The sequence below is a fragment of the Conger conger genome, chromosome 13 (genome assembly GCF_963514075.1).
Source record: "Conger conger chromosome 13, fConCon1.1, whole genome shotgun sequence".
In the NCBI taxonomy this organism is placed as follows: domain Eukaryota; kingdom Metazoa; phylum Chordata; class Actinopteri; order Anguilliformes; family Congridae; genus Conger; species Conger conger.
Genome location: NC_083772.1, coordinates 42,575,353 through 42,593,391, shown reverse-complemented (window position 1 = coordinate 42,593,391; position 18,039 = coordinate 42,575,353). Strand labels below are relative to the sequence as shown.

Below are 18,039 nucleotides of genomic sequence, written 5' to 3'. Positions count from 1 at the left end.
TGATTGGCAAAAGACTTTGGTGAACTGCAAAAGTGTATTTTTCCTTAATACGCATGTCCCAACTTAGTTTAACTTTATCTGTCACTCATTCTTTCCTTGCAAGCAAACAGTATTCCTTAGTATCAATGGCAGTCACTTTTAAACTGATCTAAAAGCACAATGCAGCCATTCAAAAATATCTGATTCAAACCAGCATACAATGCAGTATCACAATTGCTGTAGTGTCCACAAATGCCACACACGGGGAGAGAAACATCAATTACAAAGAAAAATGTATTCACCAGAGAACTTCACATTCTGGAATAAACACTGAGCAAATTCCCATTCTACCTACACGTTCCCACACAAATAATCGGGAGAGGTTTACTTTGGAGCCAGAGAATAAAAACCTGAGACATGGCAACAAAATAAAATGTCATAGATGACAAAATAAAACATTAATAAATAGTCAAACTTGAATATGTCAGCAACATACAACTAAGTATGTGTGTACTAGGTCTTATGGACACTATTTCCAAGCCACAAGCCGTCACAAAAGATGAACAAATTAATGAAAAAAAAACAACAAACGTTAGTCACACAGAGGAATAAAATTGTGTTAAACCAACATATTTTCTCACAGATCACATTTATCTTTGCAAAACAAAAGTATACCACAAGATGATAATGCAGTGCAAGAACAGCTCGGAAATGGTGCAGTTAGAGCTTAGTCATATTTAATGTTTTATTATAATTATTATTTTGTTATTATTTTTCTCTTGTGCGACTGCTACATAATCACTCACATTCAAGATACTTATCACTCATGAGACAGCTAGAAGTAAAAACCGAATTTTTTTTAAACATATACCATCAGAAATAAATTATGGTCCGTGTGCAAACACTGATTCTGAACGTTTTACCACTGTTCAAACCTTAAATATCTCACTGCATAACATGGCATAAGAAGCACAAACAGAGAGGTCATTCTAAGGACATAAGAACATATCGTTTTACAATGTCAGAATTATAATTTCACCATGACAAACACCAGACAGTAAGATTAAGCTAACACTGGTGTTTTTTTCTTCTTTTTTCTTCCTTGTTTGCGTTAACAAATCAGATACAAGAATTGCGTGTCACTATAGCAACATCCATAACAGATCAATTTATTGTTAACGATCACTGTTTTGGTATAGCATATAAGCAAATGGAAAAAAAAACAACAAAAAGAATAAATTAAAAGTCATCTGATTTATGCCTAGTCATTTTCTTGTTCATAGGAATACATAACACCTACATTATAAGTTAATAAAGTCAAGCTACTGTATATAAATACATCACCAGCATGCACAATATTGAATTATCGAGAATATTGAAGATGTAATCGTCTTACACTGAAGAAACAGTATAATAGATAATAGGCAAGTGCATTTATTTGAAAAAAAAAGTAAACCAAACTTCAAAGCCGCTTGAAGATCATTCACTTAGGACTGTTCGTCTCTGCTTTCAATCGCACCTTAGCCAGCAAAAGACAGTGGTTCCAGTAGATTCTGCAGTGTTTAAGGGACAGACAGATTTTAATACATTTTGGGCACCCATAAGTCAAATTACATATTTTAAATGTAAGCATAAGGACTAGTAATAGATGGGGAATCTAGTGTAGGGGAAACAGGACTGCTATCGGCGTTTGCCATTCACTATTCCTTTACTAATTGGGTCTTTGTTTCAAATGGATTTATATTTTCTTGCATGTAACGTGCATCTGTATACCGACATTTTTATCACAGGATTAATGTTGACGTGTAATTTTGGGACAACTTTGAATAACAAAAACATGGCATATTTATCATGCATACTGGAACCACTACAATCCCGATTTTGCGAGGCTACCACGTTCAAGCTTTTTAAAACGCTTCTTCCACCCCTAAAGTTAAATAAGCAGCTCGTCTTGGTACTACAAGAACAGTCCGTATGCCAGCGTGAGCCTGTTGTTCCAACCCAACAGCCACTTCTGACTGACTGACTTTTTTTTCCTCTAAGTGGTTTTGGCAAATATCGAAGAGGCCACGAGGAAGGAGATTTTTGTTTAACTATATCATTTCCAGCTAAGGTTTAACCTCCCCTCTTAAACTCCTCTTTTTCATTTGTTTATTTTACTCGTTAAACTCGTGGAAAAATAAAGAACTGCTGCGGTAGTGACATCGGCAAAAGTGGCTGCCAAAGTCCACCGGGCCCCGTGCGCGTCGAGTGCGGCTCGCCACTAGTTGTTGCCCTCCCCTCCCTCGTCGTCCTGCTGGTCGCTCGTCCACAGTGTCAAGTTGTCGCGGAGCAGCTGCATGATGAGCGTGGAGTCTTTGTAGGAGTCCTCGTTGAGGGTGTCCAGCTCGGCGATGGCGTCGTCGAAGGCGGTTTTCGCCAGGTGGCAGGCCTGCTCGGGGGCGTTCTGGATCTCGTAGTAGAAAACCGAGTAGTTGAGCGCCAGGCCCAGGCGGATGGGGTGGGTCGGCTGCATGTGCTCCTTGCTGATCTCGTGAGCCTCGTTGTAGGCCTTCTCGGAGGACTCCACCACGGTGGCCCTCTTCTCGCCCGTGGCCACCTCGGCCAGGTAGCGGTAGTAGTCGCCCTTCATCTTCAGGTAGAAGACCTTGCTCTCGTGCTGCGTCTCGCTGCAGTTCTTGATCAGGAAGTTGTCCAGCAGGTTGAGCACGTCCTGGCACACGGCCTCCAGCTCCTTCTCGATCTTCTCGCGGTAGGCGCGCACCATCTCGATCTTCTTCTCGTTGCCGTCGGCCGAGGTCTTCTGCTCGATGCTGGAGATGACCCGCCAGGAGGAGCGGCGCGCCCCCACCACGTTCTTGTAGGCCACGGACAGCAGGTTCCTCTCCTCGTTGGAGAGGGCCTCGTTCAGTTCAGTCACCTGGAGACGACACAGAGCGGAGAGGGAGACAGCGTCAGACAGGGGCTCCCCAACTTCCCCAAGACCCACTAAAGGAATCAATGTTTTTTCTTTTGACCCACACTCAATTAGAATGCAGCCTAGGATATGACTGAATACAAACATGAATAGTATTTTGAACATAATGCTTAGTTTCACAACTATCAAAACAAATCAAATCAAAATGTATTTATTTACTTTACAGTGAGCCACGGCGGGACCAGAGTCAAGGGGAGCCCTTCAGTGTAGCATGTCTATGGGGGGGGTGGTGCGATGTTGTAGTGGGTGTACAATATTTCTGATGAGCATGGAAAAGGATTGATTGTGCATGTACAATTAATAATATACAGTATGTTAACAAGAAATTGAATATAACCCTTTCACATACCAATACATAATGTGTTGACACAACCTTCATCATTTGAACAGCAAACACTCCAAGCGGCAATGTTGCAAAATTGAAGCCTTTTTTTTTTTTTTAAAGTCTACTAACTCTCCTAACCAGGAACACACAATTGTTTGTTTCCCAAAACAAAGCCCAAAGGTATATTATACTATCACACAGCAGTAAAATGACCTGTCCTCTCAGGTCTACTTTTGCACTTGTTCTTGTGATTGATTTGCACTTTGTTGTACGTCGCTCTGGATAAGAGCGTCTGCTAAATGCCACGTAATGTAATGTAATGACCTGCTTTAAGCCACGCAAAGTATCTATTTACACTAGTCACATCCTTAAGTTTTAATCACAACTGCTACAAAATAAAGAAATCAATGACATTTTCTACAGGCAAATGACCTCTGTGTCCCATTGTCTGAACATTACAGCACAAGGGGTCCCACAGAAGTGTACTGACCCAGCTGACGCTAAGCGCATGGACGTTCAATAGTGCAGAGAACATTTTCCGCTGTCTACCCCACAATCCCATCTGCTAGGTGCTAACACAGAGCTGCCCAACCCTGTTCCTGGAGATGTACCGTCCTGTAGGTTTTCTTCCCAAACCTAACCAAGCACACCTCATTAAACAGCTATAGATCTTGTTGAGCTGCTAATTAGTAGAATGAGGTGTGCCAAATTAGGGTTGGAATTAAAACCTACAGGACTGCGGGTCTCCAGGAACAAGATTGGGCCCTGTTCAAACCTATATAATTACGGCACCTGTGGTGCAGAACCTTTTCGATAACCAGCCATGTGTTGCATGGCACAGGCTGTGCAGAAGTGCCATAATAGCATAATAGCATTCTGGCATTACATTTTCAAACCACTAAAGTCACAACTGGACAAGGCAGTAGATACGCATGTGATCTCATTGAACCTACACAAAGGTCTAAGAGAAGCTCTGTAGGCCTACATATATTACTTCTGACATGCAATTACAGGCCTGTAGCATGTTGTACAGCTGTACAACGTTTTGATACAGAGTGACGGCCCGAGAAAAGTACACTTTGAAACCCCGAATTTAAGGACTACAAACACAGGCAGAGGGTCAACACGTCAGTGAGCCTTTTTCAATGATAGGAAGGGATTTTCAATGGTCTTGTAACAATGTTTTAACACCAAAATCTTACCTATTGTACCTTTAAAACTTTTTTTTTTTTTTTTACACCGGGAAGTGTATTACTCCACTCAGTATAATGACTTTAAATGATATTACAGCACATACATTGAAACAATGAGAATTTTCTAAAACTAGAATAAAATGGTCAAGTCCCAGCTTCTCAAGAGAACATACAGTCCTTATACCACGCTCCAACTGTTGGAATAATTCAGAGTACTGAACACCCTCATTGGCATTTCAACCTTCCAATTACTTTGTCAACCATAGACATATGTCACAGCATCCAAACACACAAACATACACACGTTTACACACACTCGCCTGATCAGATCCAAAGTGCACTGTAAAACGCCCAGTGTTGAACTAAAACAGGGTATATATCGTGGAAGCGCAGGAGCATATGTACTGTAAGTATGAGCTCTGTTCAGGTTCAGTGCGCTACTGAGATTTTTTTTTCAAAGCCTACAAGCACAAGGACAGTCATTGCATTGCAACCTAAATCCAAAAAAATTGATATACGCACATCCGATGCACATCGAAAATCCGATGCAATAAAAAAGCAGGGCCCTGCAACACTGCTATTGCTCTTTAGATCGTATAGCTGTATAGTTCTTTAGATCATATAGCTTTATAGCTCTTTAGTTTAAGGATTCTACTTTTTCTTTGTTGCACTGATAAAGTCCACTCATCTATTATTTGTAATGGCATAGTTGCCTTTAATTAACTTTTAATGCAAACTTAACTTTTAAATAGTTTTTTTTTTTTTTTACGAAAGTGAATGCAGCCAATACCACCATTAGCTGAGGAGATGAGATGGGTGAAGCACTGGAAAGGAGGCTTGCCGCTGGGCTTCTTCACCTCCAGTACAGGTAAATTCTCTGTGTGGCAATACTGAGGTTATTATTAAAGGGATATCTCACTTTGACATAACACAAGTCATTTTGCGGAGCCTACCCCATTGTATTTGCATAGGCTGAATGCTAGCAACATCAGCTATCCCTGCTGACTATTAACAGCATTGCCATTCCCCCATGGTTGTCAGGCTCCCAATTCACTCCCATTCATTTTCATTTGAGACCCTGCTGAAATTATAAGAGAATTATAATAGATAAAAGAGAGTTAGAGGTCTTTGATTCTTGTGCTGATAAGCTATTTTCGAGTTCAGGCAAGCTATAAATGGAGGAATTATTTTCAGAAAGTCTACTGCGTAGAAATACAACAAGCCATAGTTTGATTTATTTGTTATGATGTAGGCCTACGCAACTACTGTAGGCCTAATTCTTAGTGGATTACCAGTAATTTTATTAAAATAACCAGATCTTTTTTATATATATATATATGTAAGGCAATTAAACAACAAAAATACATGAGATATTGTAAAAAACAGAGACCATTTGAGGTGAAACTTCCCGAGAAGCAGCAGGCAGAGAAGGCATTGGATGTGTGCTGAATTATGACAGCAAGGTAACAGGTGACTCATCACTGCAGAGTCACGGGGGCTGTGGGCGAGGTCATCACTGCAGAGTCACGGGGGCTGTGGGCGAGGTCATCACTACAGAGTCACGGGGGCTGTGGGCGAGGTCATCACTGCAAAGTCACGGGGGCTGTGGGCGAGGTCATCACTGCAAAGTCACGGGGGCTGTGGGCGAGGTCATCACTGCAGAGTCACGGGGGCTGTGGGCGAGGTCATCACTGCAGAGTCACGGGGGCTGTGGGCGAGGTCATCACTGCAAAGTCACGGGGGCTGTGGGCGAGGTCATCACTGCAGAGTCACGGGGGCTGTGGGCGAGGCCGCAGCCAGGAGCCTACAGAGGCAGTGGCCCGGCCCAGCTTCAGAAGAGCATCAATACTGCTGCAGTGAAAGCAGTCCCTTATAGATTAAGCCCCTTATAGATTAAGCCCCTTATAGATTAAGTCCCTTACAGATTAGGCCCCTTATAGATTAAGTCCCTTATAGATTAAGCCCCTTATAGATTAAGCCCCTTATAGATTGAGTCCCTTATAGATTGCCCCTTATAGATTAAGTCCCTTATAGACGCAGCAGCTGAAGGGACAGTTTTGAATGCTTTTCTTTAGATTTAGATTTGGTTTTATGGCTGGACATTGCCATTTAAAATATGGTAACATAGTATCCTCATTTCAGGGCACCATAATATTTGGGACAAATGGCTTCACAGGTTTTATTGATTGGTCAGGTGTGTGCAGTTGCGTCCTTAGTGCAGGTATAAGAGCTTTCATGATCTAGTCTTGATTCCAGGCTTTTGTTTGCCTTTGGAGACTGTCAATAACTACTGTCTGTTCATGAACAGAACTACAGAGGCTACCCCACGGGATAGACTGGGTACAGTTTGCTGAGACGTACCTAAAAGATCCACAGGTCTTGAGGCCAGGGGAGGCCACGTTTAACTTGTAACAGAGTGATGGAAGAGCAACGTCTGCAGGGAAAAAATAACTGCCCAAGATCCAAAGATCCCCTTCATCTGTGAAACCTGGTGGTGGGGGCATTAATCCTGATTTATACTTTTTCCATTTATTGCGTATGACAGACATGACATGTTTTCAACAGAAGTCCCATTTAATGTTGAGCACCTGCAGAATTTGTAGAATGTCCTGGAAAACGTCAGACTTTGTTGCTTGGTGTTGATTGAACAGGCAGATGGAACTTGCACATTGTCATGGATGTTTATTTGGTTTTTTTTGCACCACGTCATTATTTTGGTTGTGACCTATGTTGGTGAACGTCATTGAACCAGTTGTCATAAAACAGTTGAAATAAATCTTCACCCAACGCATCTGCTTAACTAAGCTAGAACATGATTGGCCTTGCAGTGCAGGCCTGACAGAGCAAGACGAGACAATGAGCACCTGGAGATGCCGGAGGCTCACAATTCAAGCAGTCATTGCTTGCAAAGGATATGTGACAAAGCACTAAACATGACTACTGTCATTTACTTAACATTAATATGCCAGCACATTCCTAGAATCTGTATTTGCACACTGCTTTTCCCACATTTGGCAAAGGTTAAAATGGTGTAGGCCTAGCCTATAATAGGCTACAAATCCCACTGTTTAGACTATGTTAAGGCTCACAGTGCCTGTCCAAAACTACCAAAAAGTCACGAAAAGCAATGAAAACAAAATAGATGAAATGGAAATGGCTAAAATCACAGAGTCTGTGACACCTGCGACTTCCATGACAAACACCTGGCCATATATTTTATTGATTATTAAGGCTTTCTTCCCCTCTGGTTTATGTGTCTTGTTTTTGCCACGGAAGGTCATTTTAGTATTCCATAAATACAGGGAAGTCACTTTGATTGGTTTATCAACCACCTGAACCCCCCCGCCCCGGCCCTCGGGAGTGAATGAGTACTCTATCGAATGAGTACTCTATCGAAATTTCCTCCAGGTACACAAGCATCCAAAATCTACCAAACACCCCTCCTTCATTCCAACACATACACAATGAAACACTCACTCACATTCTTATGTCATACAACTGATACAGGACAGCCAGTGAAGAACTCCCGTCTGCTTTGGAGTGAATTTGCATGTACTAAGCGTACAGGGAAGCCGCCCAAAGCCAACAATCTATTTGGGTCCTTAAAATAGAAGGGAAGCATGAAAGACAGACAATTCAATTGCCGCTGTGCAATAAGTAGAATAAAGTATAACAATATAAATAAACGAAAAACCTGCGATATCTTGGAAGATAAGATAATTGGATCAATGAATACAGATGTACAGAATACAAAATGAGAATAATCCATGTAAAGGCTTTAGAAATTACTCTGAATTATGAAACTAAACGTAAAATTTCTGGTCACTTAGAAATATACGGAGATCAAAGAGAATGGGGAAGGGGAGAAATGGCGTAATGATATTCGATAAGCCCGAATGCTCACCACGTCCCTACTCTCCAGGATAATCATATTAATAACACTCTCTTTTGTGCTGGGGGGTGTGAGAATGTCAGAATCATACGGTGTTTTTCCCCCTCCTGCCGAGGCTGTGAGCGTGCTGTCCCTCGTTTCCATGACGAGCCGGGCTCTCCTTCGGCTCGCCGGCCCTGCTCTGTAATTGCGAGGGAGCGCAGCGTTGAAAGACGGCGGGGGGAGGGGGGGGGGGGTGGGTTGTGGAAAAGGGTGAAGGGGAGGGAGGGAGGAAGGGAGGGATGGAGGGAGAGAGAGAGAGAGAGAGAGGGGGGGTATTCTCACGAGCTCTCCGGGGCCAGCTGTACAGCGGGTGAAGATGATCACTGCATGGGCAGCTCACGTGTCGCCATGACATTTCGCCCCAGCGCAAACTGACCTTTTCACCCGCGTGACTCCCAGCCCCTGGTTTCTCATCTCCGCACGCTCGGCGGGCCCTCGACAGAGAACTTCACCGTTCCAGCAGGAAGCGAGCGGCAAAAACCGACACCGCGCAATATACTGTACGCGGGCGAAGCTGTTCGGTTTGCGTAAGCTGTTTTCCTCTTCTAACGGCCTAACTCTGAATTAATTTACGTGGCCATATAGCAGCTTTGAAAGAGGGACCTGCATGAACGTCACGATGGAATACGTGAGAGCACAGCTACAAACAGATTCTTCACACTGTGAATAAAAACCAGGCTCAAATAATGAATGCTTGGCTAAGGATATGGATGAACTCCAGCAAATGCTCTTTTCTTTGTTTTTTTTCTCTTCTCATTATAAAATAGAACTAGAGAGGTATGTATTGGAGCGCATCCATTTCATTATCGCACCTTGTTTTTTTCATTTCCACACCAGTTATTTTCTCATCTGTTGTTTCTAACACGTACTTACGCCAACGTTAAAAGTTTGGAAACGAGACAAAACTTACCTCTTAGGGTAAGTCAAGACTGCATTTTCTATCGAATCTGGATTGTCAAGGACAAAACTTGTGCTAAAAAAATACTTGTTTATTTTGCTATTGTTGTTTTAATGCCGCCAACGTATTTAATCACTTTTCATGAGCCGCATTTCGTAAAAATATGTTTTCCACAGGGGTCCTTGTGTGCTACACTGACATAAAGAATGGCACACTCAAAATTGTGTCTTTCTCATCAACGGTGATGTTGGTCACAATTGTTTCACTTTTGTAGCATGAAGCCCAAGTAAATCTTATTTATTGTTAAGCTATTGCTAATGTATCGTTTTATTTAAAGCACCAAATATCTTTAAATATACTCCTGTAACTCAGCACCCTGTAGCCACCATTACTCCGATTTAATGACACTTCAATTCACTTCCAATTTTTAAACACTGTCTGGTGCTACTTAGCTACTTCTGCACAAAACAACCCAGTAGATTTCACTACATCTTAACTTCAGAATCACCTTAGGGAGCTACAGTGAGATTGAATGCATCAGCATTATTGCTTGCAATACTTGCTGGCTAGCAGAGTAATATAGATGTGCAAGCAGAATTATTTGCAATTCTGAACTAACTGAAATATTATTTGTGCTATATGCTATATTGTAGGACATTGTTTTTGCAAATAGGAGGATTTCTGTCGAAAATGATACATTCCGACTCTCAGAATTATGCAAAATTATTACTGTTTTGCATAATTAGCTAACGAAACTGTACAAAACATCACTTTCTTAATCTCAGCTTGTACATTTGGAACATTTTTATGATCAAATGGGAGTATTTTCAAAACAGAGAAAGTTAATGTTTCACTTAATATTTAATCTGCAACTCTTTCAAATCCGTGACCATATGAACTAGATCCTCCAGAGAGACTTAGAGTGGGACAAGTGGAAACGATGTGAGACAGGACTGAATGTGCACACTGGGGGGAACAGAAACACCCTGCGTACAGCGTAACCTTCCCCAAACTTAATCTCACCCGGAGAGTGAGAGAGGAAAACATCTCATTGCTTAGACAGAAACAGGTAAAAAGATTTAAAAGATATCAGCGTTCACATTACCAATGGTGATTCTCACATGAGCTATTCCAAGTCTGACTCAGAAGGTTTAAAGCAATAAAAGAATCACTTTTCGATTGAAGAAGCAATTTAGTGAGAAAATGGCGGGCTCCAGAAGCAGTACAGTTGATCACATTCACACAATATGTTGTAATGGTACATTTCATTATTGTATTTTAATGTACACTCACTGAGCACTTTATTAGGAACACCTATATACCTACTTATTCATGTGATTATCTAATCAGCCAAATGTGTGGCAGCAGTGCAATGCATATAATGATGCAGATACAGGTCAAGAGTTTTAGTTAATGTTCACATCAACCAACAGAATGGGGAAAAAGGTGATCTAAGTGACATTGACCATGGAATGATTGTTGGTGGCAGACAAGGTGGTTTCAGTATGTCAGAAACTGCTTATCTCCTGGGATTTTCACGCGCAACTGTCTCTAGATTTTGCAGAGAATGGCGCGAAAAAACTAAAAACATCCAGTGAGCAGCAGTTCTGTGGGCAGAAATGCTTTGTTAATGAGAGAGGTCAGAGGAGAATGGCCAGACTGTTAACCACACATTACAACAGTGGTACGCAGAAGAGCATATCCGAACACACAATGCATCAAACCTCTGAGTAGGCTACAGCAGTGGAAAACTTGAATGAATGAATCTAAAGAATAAGTTGAATAAATACCTAATAAAGTGCTCACTGAGTGTGTGTATATATAGAAATATGTACCCTAACAAAAATATTAGCTTTTTCACATGTGAAAATTTAATGTGTGAAAATCACAATTTCACATGTGAATTTAGTGTCTTCAGAAGCCCAAGGTTAATTGCAAAGAATTGTGGGATACCCTACCCGATAAAGGATGCATCGACGCTGCCTTCAAAATTGCCTGAATGAAGGCACCTTAGAAGGCATTATTTATTACTTTCGAATGGGAAGGCAGCATGTTTTGCCATTGAGATGCAGCCTTTCAGTCATGTTTTGCCATTGAGATGCAGCCTTTTGGTCATTTGCATCTTCACATTTTTGCGTCGCTGTCTTTTTCAAAGTTTAACTATTATGTTCATGTGAGAAAACAAAACATGTGACTTGAAAGAGCCGAGGTTACCTTTCTCCCCCGTGTCTCATATGGTAAGTGGGATATTGTTTATAGTTCACATGTATGTGTTCTCTTCACATGTGGATTTTGAACATGCAATTTTTCATAAGGGCATACGCCAACTATGGTGTAGTCTGCATCACCCGGCTTACACTATTTTCCATGTCAGTGCTCCTCCATCACTGCATGTAACTGAAGGCAAGGCCAACTGGTCAATGCAATCTATAACTGAGTTATACACAACTTGTGGTGGTGTCCATAATATCGACCAAACATCCGGTTGCAGGCTACCACTAACCTACTATGTATTTACACAACGTATGATAAAGCGTACAGACTGCATATATTTGGCTGGTGGGGACCAATATGCTCAATGTACTGCTGTAGGTTCACAAAAAGACTACACACCGTTGCTGTAGAGTAATAAATTCACCAAGGCTTGGGCTTGCTTTAACACAGTGGTTCAGTACCCCCAGTTACTCTTTTTTTACATAATTGTTTGCAATATAGCACAATAAGCACAATGTGGACATGGGGATTTTATTCTTCAAGGCGTTTCTCACATAATGTGCCTTAAGAGGGTAAATAATCCATCTGATCACGGAAAGCACAAAATAAGTAAAAAAATACCCGCTTGTAAAAATCCTGGTTATGCAATTGCGGTTGGAAAGAAAGCCAGCATACACACGGTTACCCCCAGGACTGAGTTCGGGAGCCGCTGGGGTAACAGGAATAACTTCCTTACCCCGGCCGTGTAAAGCAGCCTTCAGAGAAAGGTCTCCAGCAACCCCCACCGTTCGATTATCTCCTCATTAACACTCCTACGGTGAGCAGTGTATGTGTATCGCTTCCTTCGGCATACCAGGCCTGTGCAGTGAAATCTGAAATCTGGTCTCGCCCAGAGAGATTTAGTATGTACAGTATATGCCCGTTGCAAAACCGAGACGAGCGCTATAGCCATTCGCGAGTCTAGAACGGGAAGCGCCGGCGTTCCCGCTAATGGCTGTCAAATCGGCGCGAACGCCTTTGTCTTAAGAGCAGCACTCGAGCGGTAGGTGAGTGGGTTTCAGGGGAAGAATTAGCATATATGTAGGAGTAACAAAAGAACCCTGCCGCTGATACTTCATTAATGCCCCTGATTACTGGCATTAATAATGAGCTGAAGATCAAAAATAATTGCTCGGAAAATCCGCTCGCTGCGCATCTCTACACAGGCAAATAATCAGACCAGAGCGTACGGGAAATAAGCTGGGAGCAGACGCGTGACGGAGCGGGTAACTGTGAACCCGGTCGAGCTCAACTGGAACACAGAGGAGCGAATCCTCCCGTGCGACCTGACGGAGGACCCTGCTTTCCCTCTCCAGAAAAATGTTGCACCAAAATGGCGTGTGATACCTGAGCTCACAGCTACGGGCGGCTCGCTGCAACGCTTCAACCGCCGAGCCGTCTCTCTCTCCAGTCCCTCTCTCTCCTGGCCCGGACTTTCATAAGCGAAGCACGTGAAGGATCTATCATAAAATAATCACATTTGGGTGGCAGCGCTCGTGACTCGTGAGGTTTTTCAGACAGATTTTTTTTCATACACGTCAAAATCCGGGGCAGACAAACGGATGAGTCTTCGGAGCAGAGCGAATGTTCGTGAAATGAAACCGCTGCCCGACTGCTGGAAATGTGCTAATTAAAGAGGTCAGCAAAAAAAAATAGGAAAATTGATTTTGTTTCAAGGATTGATCAGGATTGGAACGTTCACTTTTAAGAAACGGTGTCAAATGAGGACAGACTTGCCCTGCCGTTAATAGGAGGAAGTGCTTCTGAGCCTCTTTCATCAAGCCTTTAACATTGAAACAGGCAGGTTTAGTAGCTTTGAGGTCTAGGGCAAGTAACCATGGTGACACTTCATCACTCTAAACTGCCTGAGGATGGCGTCTTCTGCAGTTAAGAAAACTAGGAATGTATGTTAATATAGATAATCTGTTTATCATTTATGAGTTTTAATTATGAACATTGTTAAAATGACATTTTTAAAATCAACAACCCTCTCAAGAAATGTTTATGTCTGAGATAGCTGGGTTTTACTCCAGTTATGGTATAACATATGTTAAAAATGTCATCCTTAATCCCAATTTCACAGCACAGAATGGTCATAAGAGTTATAATACAAACCTATGAAGATTACTAAAATAATGCTTTAAGGCTTCCTGTGCAAACCCTCGACCTAGTTGTGTTAGACCTCATTTATTCAAGCATTGTATTTGGCAGCTGTCTAGTACAATGGTTAGGATAGTCTGATCAAGACATTTAGTCTGAAGTTGCTGTGGTATACATCAGGCTATTTAAATACATTATGCTTAAAAAGACGGCCATTTAAGGTCATTGGCTCTGCACGCTAGATATGTAAAATAAATCTGGAATGAAAAAGGGAAGAGCTGGGAACGCTGAGGTTCTTGCTTTGGCTTTTGCTGACTGACGCTGATATCATGGATGGATGCATCCTTTTGCATCCAGGGTTATTGCTAATTAAGTTTCCACTGAATGGCAGAAAGAGAAATATTCAATTCTAGTTCTAGCTGTGATAGAGCAGGATAAACTAATACGGCATACCTCCCCTGATTGGCCGCAACTATTATCGCTGCATACACCAATGCACAGACAAAATTAAATCAAAGGCAAGCATTGTACACGGAGGCATTAGCATGAAAACAAATGGGCATTGTGCCAGTAGAAACAAGATAACTGTTATACATCCTCCTCTCCAGAAAAAGAACATTCAACTATACCCCCTCCATGAACAAACATAGTCACAATACACGGCAGTGTAGTGGTCATAGTAGTAGTTGCAGTAGTCATAGCAGCAGCACTAGTATCAGTTAAATTAGCACAACAAGATACCAACTATGTAGAAAATTGTACCATGACTTGATAGTGTACACAGTCTCCTTCCATGACACTGATTATTTTGGCTGCTATTGGTGAGCCATCAACCCTGCAGTAGCCAGGGACCTCCCATAGCATAATGGGAGAGGCGGGGGACACACCCCTCCACTGCACCGAGGCCCAGTGGCCACTGCACTGACAAAGCACAAATTTTAAACAGGAAATACACACTAACCTGGTCGCCACCACTAGTTCTAGCTATCTGACCTCAGCGCCTTTTCTCTTGCGCCATAAGGAACTTGGCTTACTGGTTTTTACCCTCAATCAATCAAAGAATGAAATCTCAATATGAATTGGAATAAATGTCAAATCATTGCTCGTGTTAGCATATCTGTAGATCTGAATTACTTACGGATGTATAAGCCTTGGGTCTCTGTCTTGCCAGCACAATGGCAATGACTGGTTTTGTTGTACTGTTTCTTTGTATTGCACAAAGGAGCTCAACTGACAATGTACTTATCGTTAAATAATATACTGCATTAAGTCTAGTGCATTTCACATTTCAAATGATCATCACAACAGATACATATTCTTACATATGTAAAAAATGTATAATAACGAGCACTCTAGCCTGCCGATGGGCTCCAAAACCACGGAAGAAGCAGGACGTCTGCAACATAATGCAGTCTGCACAGCCACAATCTGCTTGCTATTACGCATTAATTACACAAGGCCGTGAGGACTCAGGCAATCAGAGGGTAACGTCTTTCGGGTATTGCAATGCGATATGACACGTATCTTTATGACTAAAATCATTGCTTTAACATCTATATTTCATCACATGTATCACTTAAAAAGTGCTGAAAAATCTCAGTAACCCAGTCTTCGTTTCGCTAACTGTATTGAGATTGGATAGCCTATGCCAAAGCCGTGAAATATAGAATCATCTTCCGCAGCTTCACCGCGTTCAACAATTCTAGTATTAGTTTACTCTGCGTCTAAATTCGTATGCCCCTGAATTACTGGTATCCTGCCGGAATGCCCACAAACAGTAATATTGCGGAGAGGAAGGAAACCGGGGTATATCCAATCTGAATACCGACTTTCACTGCAATATGACAACTAGGGAACATTCTGGAAGGAATGCTGCTGCCTCCAACGTTTGTTTTGTGTAAAGAGCTCTTACATTTCCAAGGTGCAGACTGAAATATAGAATGAAGGTTATTATTGATGGCAACACATCAAACGTTTTATCGGAGAAACGAAATGAGCCCACAGCAACGCATAGGCTACCACAAATCTGATATTTAAATTGATGCGGTAATATCCCGACCACGAAGTAGAAGCCCAATTTAGCATGACAAGTCAATAAAGAATACTCGAGGATGTTATCAGAATGCAACCTCACAATGAGAGAAGCTCCAGTCAAATAACCGATTCCGACTTCAACGTCTATAAAGCAAGCTCAGTTCTCCTTATGCCAAAATAGAGCCCAGCAGTGGAAATGTAGGCTACATCATCTTTAGGTGCATGCAATAATATTTTAGTGACTTGCTCCGTTTAATTTTTGCAACGTCTTGTTCTGTTTTATTCTCTGTAAAAATGCTGAGTTATTGTATTAGCCATAGCAGAAGGCACCGCCCCAAGATCAAACAGTCTGCCATCAGTAGATTGGCTTTAATTGTATTGTATAGGTGTTTATATATCATTCAGTATTAAAGTAGGCTATGTCAGTACACTGTAGGCTACATTTAGAAATTTTGTAGTGTTATGTATCTATGATCGTATGGCTCTATACGGTGATTAAGAGAGAAGGTGGGGGCGAGAGACAGCCAGATCTTAGGACATGTTGTACATTCAGAAGCGTTCCCTGCATGTCAGATTTTAAATTTTACAACGTTTTGGTTCATCGTCTGCCCAAGTAAGGTACTGTTGCACAAAACACCGTCATATCAGCAATTCACTTAGTTACAAAATGTCATATTTTTTCAAATGGTTTCAGTCAGGACCACACACATGTCAACATATAATGGACATAGGCTAACAGAATACATGGTGTCCGCATTAGTGGGGAAATAAAGAGAACACTGAAATCTAAGGAGACATATAATAATAGAAGCCGCCGCGCTTTGCTCATATGCTATTTTAAAATAAATGCGATTTTGAAGGAGAAACTCACCGATTTCATGGCAGCAGCCATATCATCGTATCTCTCTGCTTGCTCAGCCAGCCTGGCTTTCTGTACCAGTTGCTCGCGATCTACCATTTTAATTGTCGTTGGTTTTGAGCCTTTATCTGTCTTTTTAAATTAAATGTCAAAATGTTAGCTGCTCACAAAACGGCGAAACGGTACGCGATCTTCTTGCCGCAGCTGCTCCCTGCTGTCTGCGCGTGCCGACGGGACACCCCTACCCCCCTCCTCGCGCTTTCTCTAGGCTGCGTCATCACTCTAAAAAGGCGGGTGCCTGGGTCATGATGTGACCGTCCTTATTCGGTAGTCCGGGCTTCCTGAGTGACTGCAGTCCTGCGAATCGGAATCACGGATTGGAGTCAGCCATGAGTTGGTCAGACAGGACAAGCACCATGGAATACATGCTAATTCAGGCAATTTGCTGTAGCCTATTTTTCCGAGGGGAAGCACTTCACCCCGGGAATCTGCCATTCCTAAATTACATTTATTTATTCAGGCCTAGCCTACATGTAACAGCGAATTCCTATGGGATCCAATGTATTACGATTATGAAATTAGCTTGCATTAATTACATAATGATCTCTCATGAAAGCTCTTCACAGCAACCTATATGAGAAAATGATATGTGGAGTATTTGGAAACTACATTCATTTTAACATATGTACTTTTGTATGGATGTATATTTCAAATGTATTCATTGGACATTTTTTATACCTATATTTACAGAGTTTGACTATAGTATGGAAATATAATAGCCAGTATTTATACGTATTTACATATATTTAATACATATACATTTACATATCAGGGGTGGCCTGTAGTGTAGTGGTTAGGGTAAAGGACTGGGACACGCAAGGTCGGTGGCTCTAATCCCGGTGTAGCCAACATAATATCCGCACAGCCGTTGGGCACTTGAGCAAGGCCCTTAACCCTGCATTGCTCCAGGGGGGGGATTGTCTCCTGCTTAGTCTAATCAACTGTACGTCGCTCTGGATAAGAGCGTCTGCCAAATGCCACTAATGTAATGTAATATAAGCTGAAAACGTTTGTCCCTTTCGTGATCTATTATTGCATATTTGTCACACTGAATCTTTAGACAAAGGGAAACTGAGTAAACACAAACCACATATTTGAAATGATTATATAATTTGAAGCAATATTCCTTGAAAAAAGTTGCCTTCGGGTGAAAGAAATGGATAAAAAGCCTTTATTAGGACAGGCAAGAACAAGACCAACGCATAACGACACTAGGTCTTCATCAGGTTTCATTGAATATTTCATTAAAAGAGTCATCAAAACCGATATCACCCATGTGAAAAAGTAATTGCCCCCTTAGTTGTCCATCCAAATGTTATTGATAATTAGATTCAGCTGATTAAACATAGGCTAGCCAGCCATGTTGAATCTAAACCTCACTGATATTGAACCTTACTATCAGAGTGAAGTAGTCACCACAAAGTTTC

General features: G+C 41.7%; 1 protein-coding gene across 1 annotated transcript; it reads right to left on the bottom strand.

Moving 5' to 3' along the window:
• Positions 1-255: 255 nt before the first annotated feature.
• On the bottom strand, positions 256-16,796 carry LOC133107745 (14-3-3 protein gamma-B). The gene is made up of 2 exons (XM_061216887.1): positions 16,565-16,796; positions 256-2,899 (listed from the first exon to the last, which is right to left on the bottom strand). Exons 1-2 carry the CDS (start codon positions 16,649-16,651, stop codon positions 2,243-2,245), a joined length of 744 nt encoding a protein of 247 aa, XP_061072871.1. The 5' UTR covers positions 16,652-16,796; the 3' UTR covers positions 256-2,242.
• Positions 16,797-18,039: the final 1,243 nt, after the last annotated feature.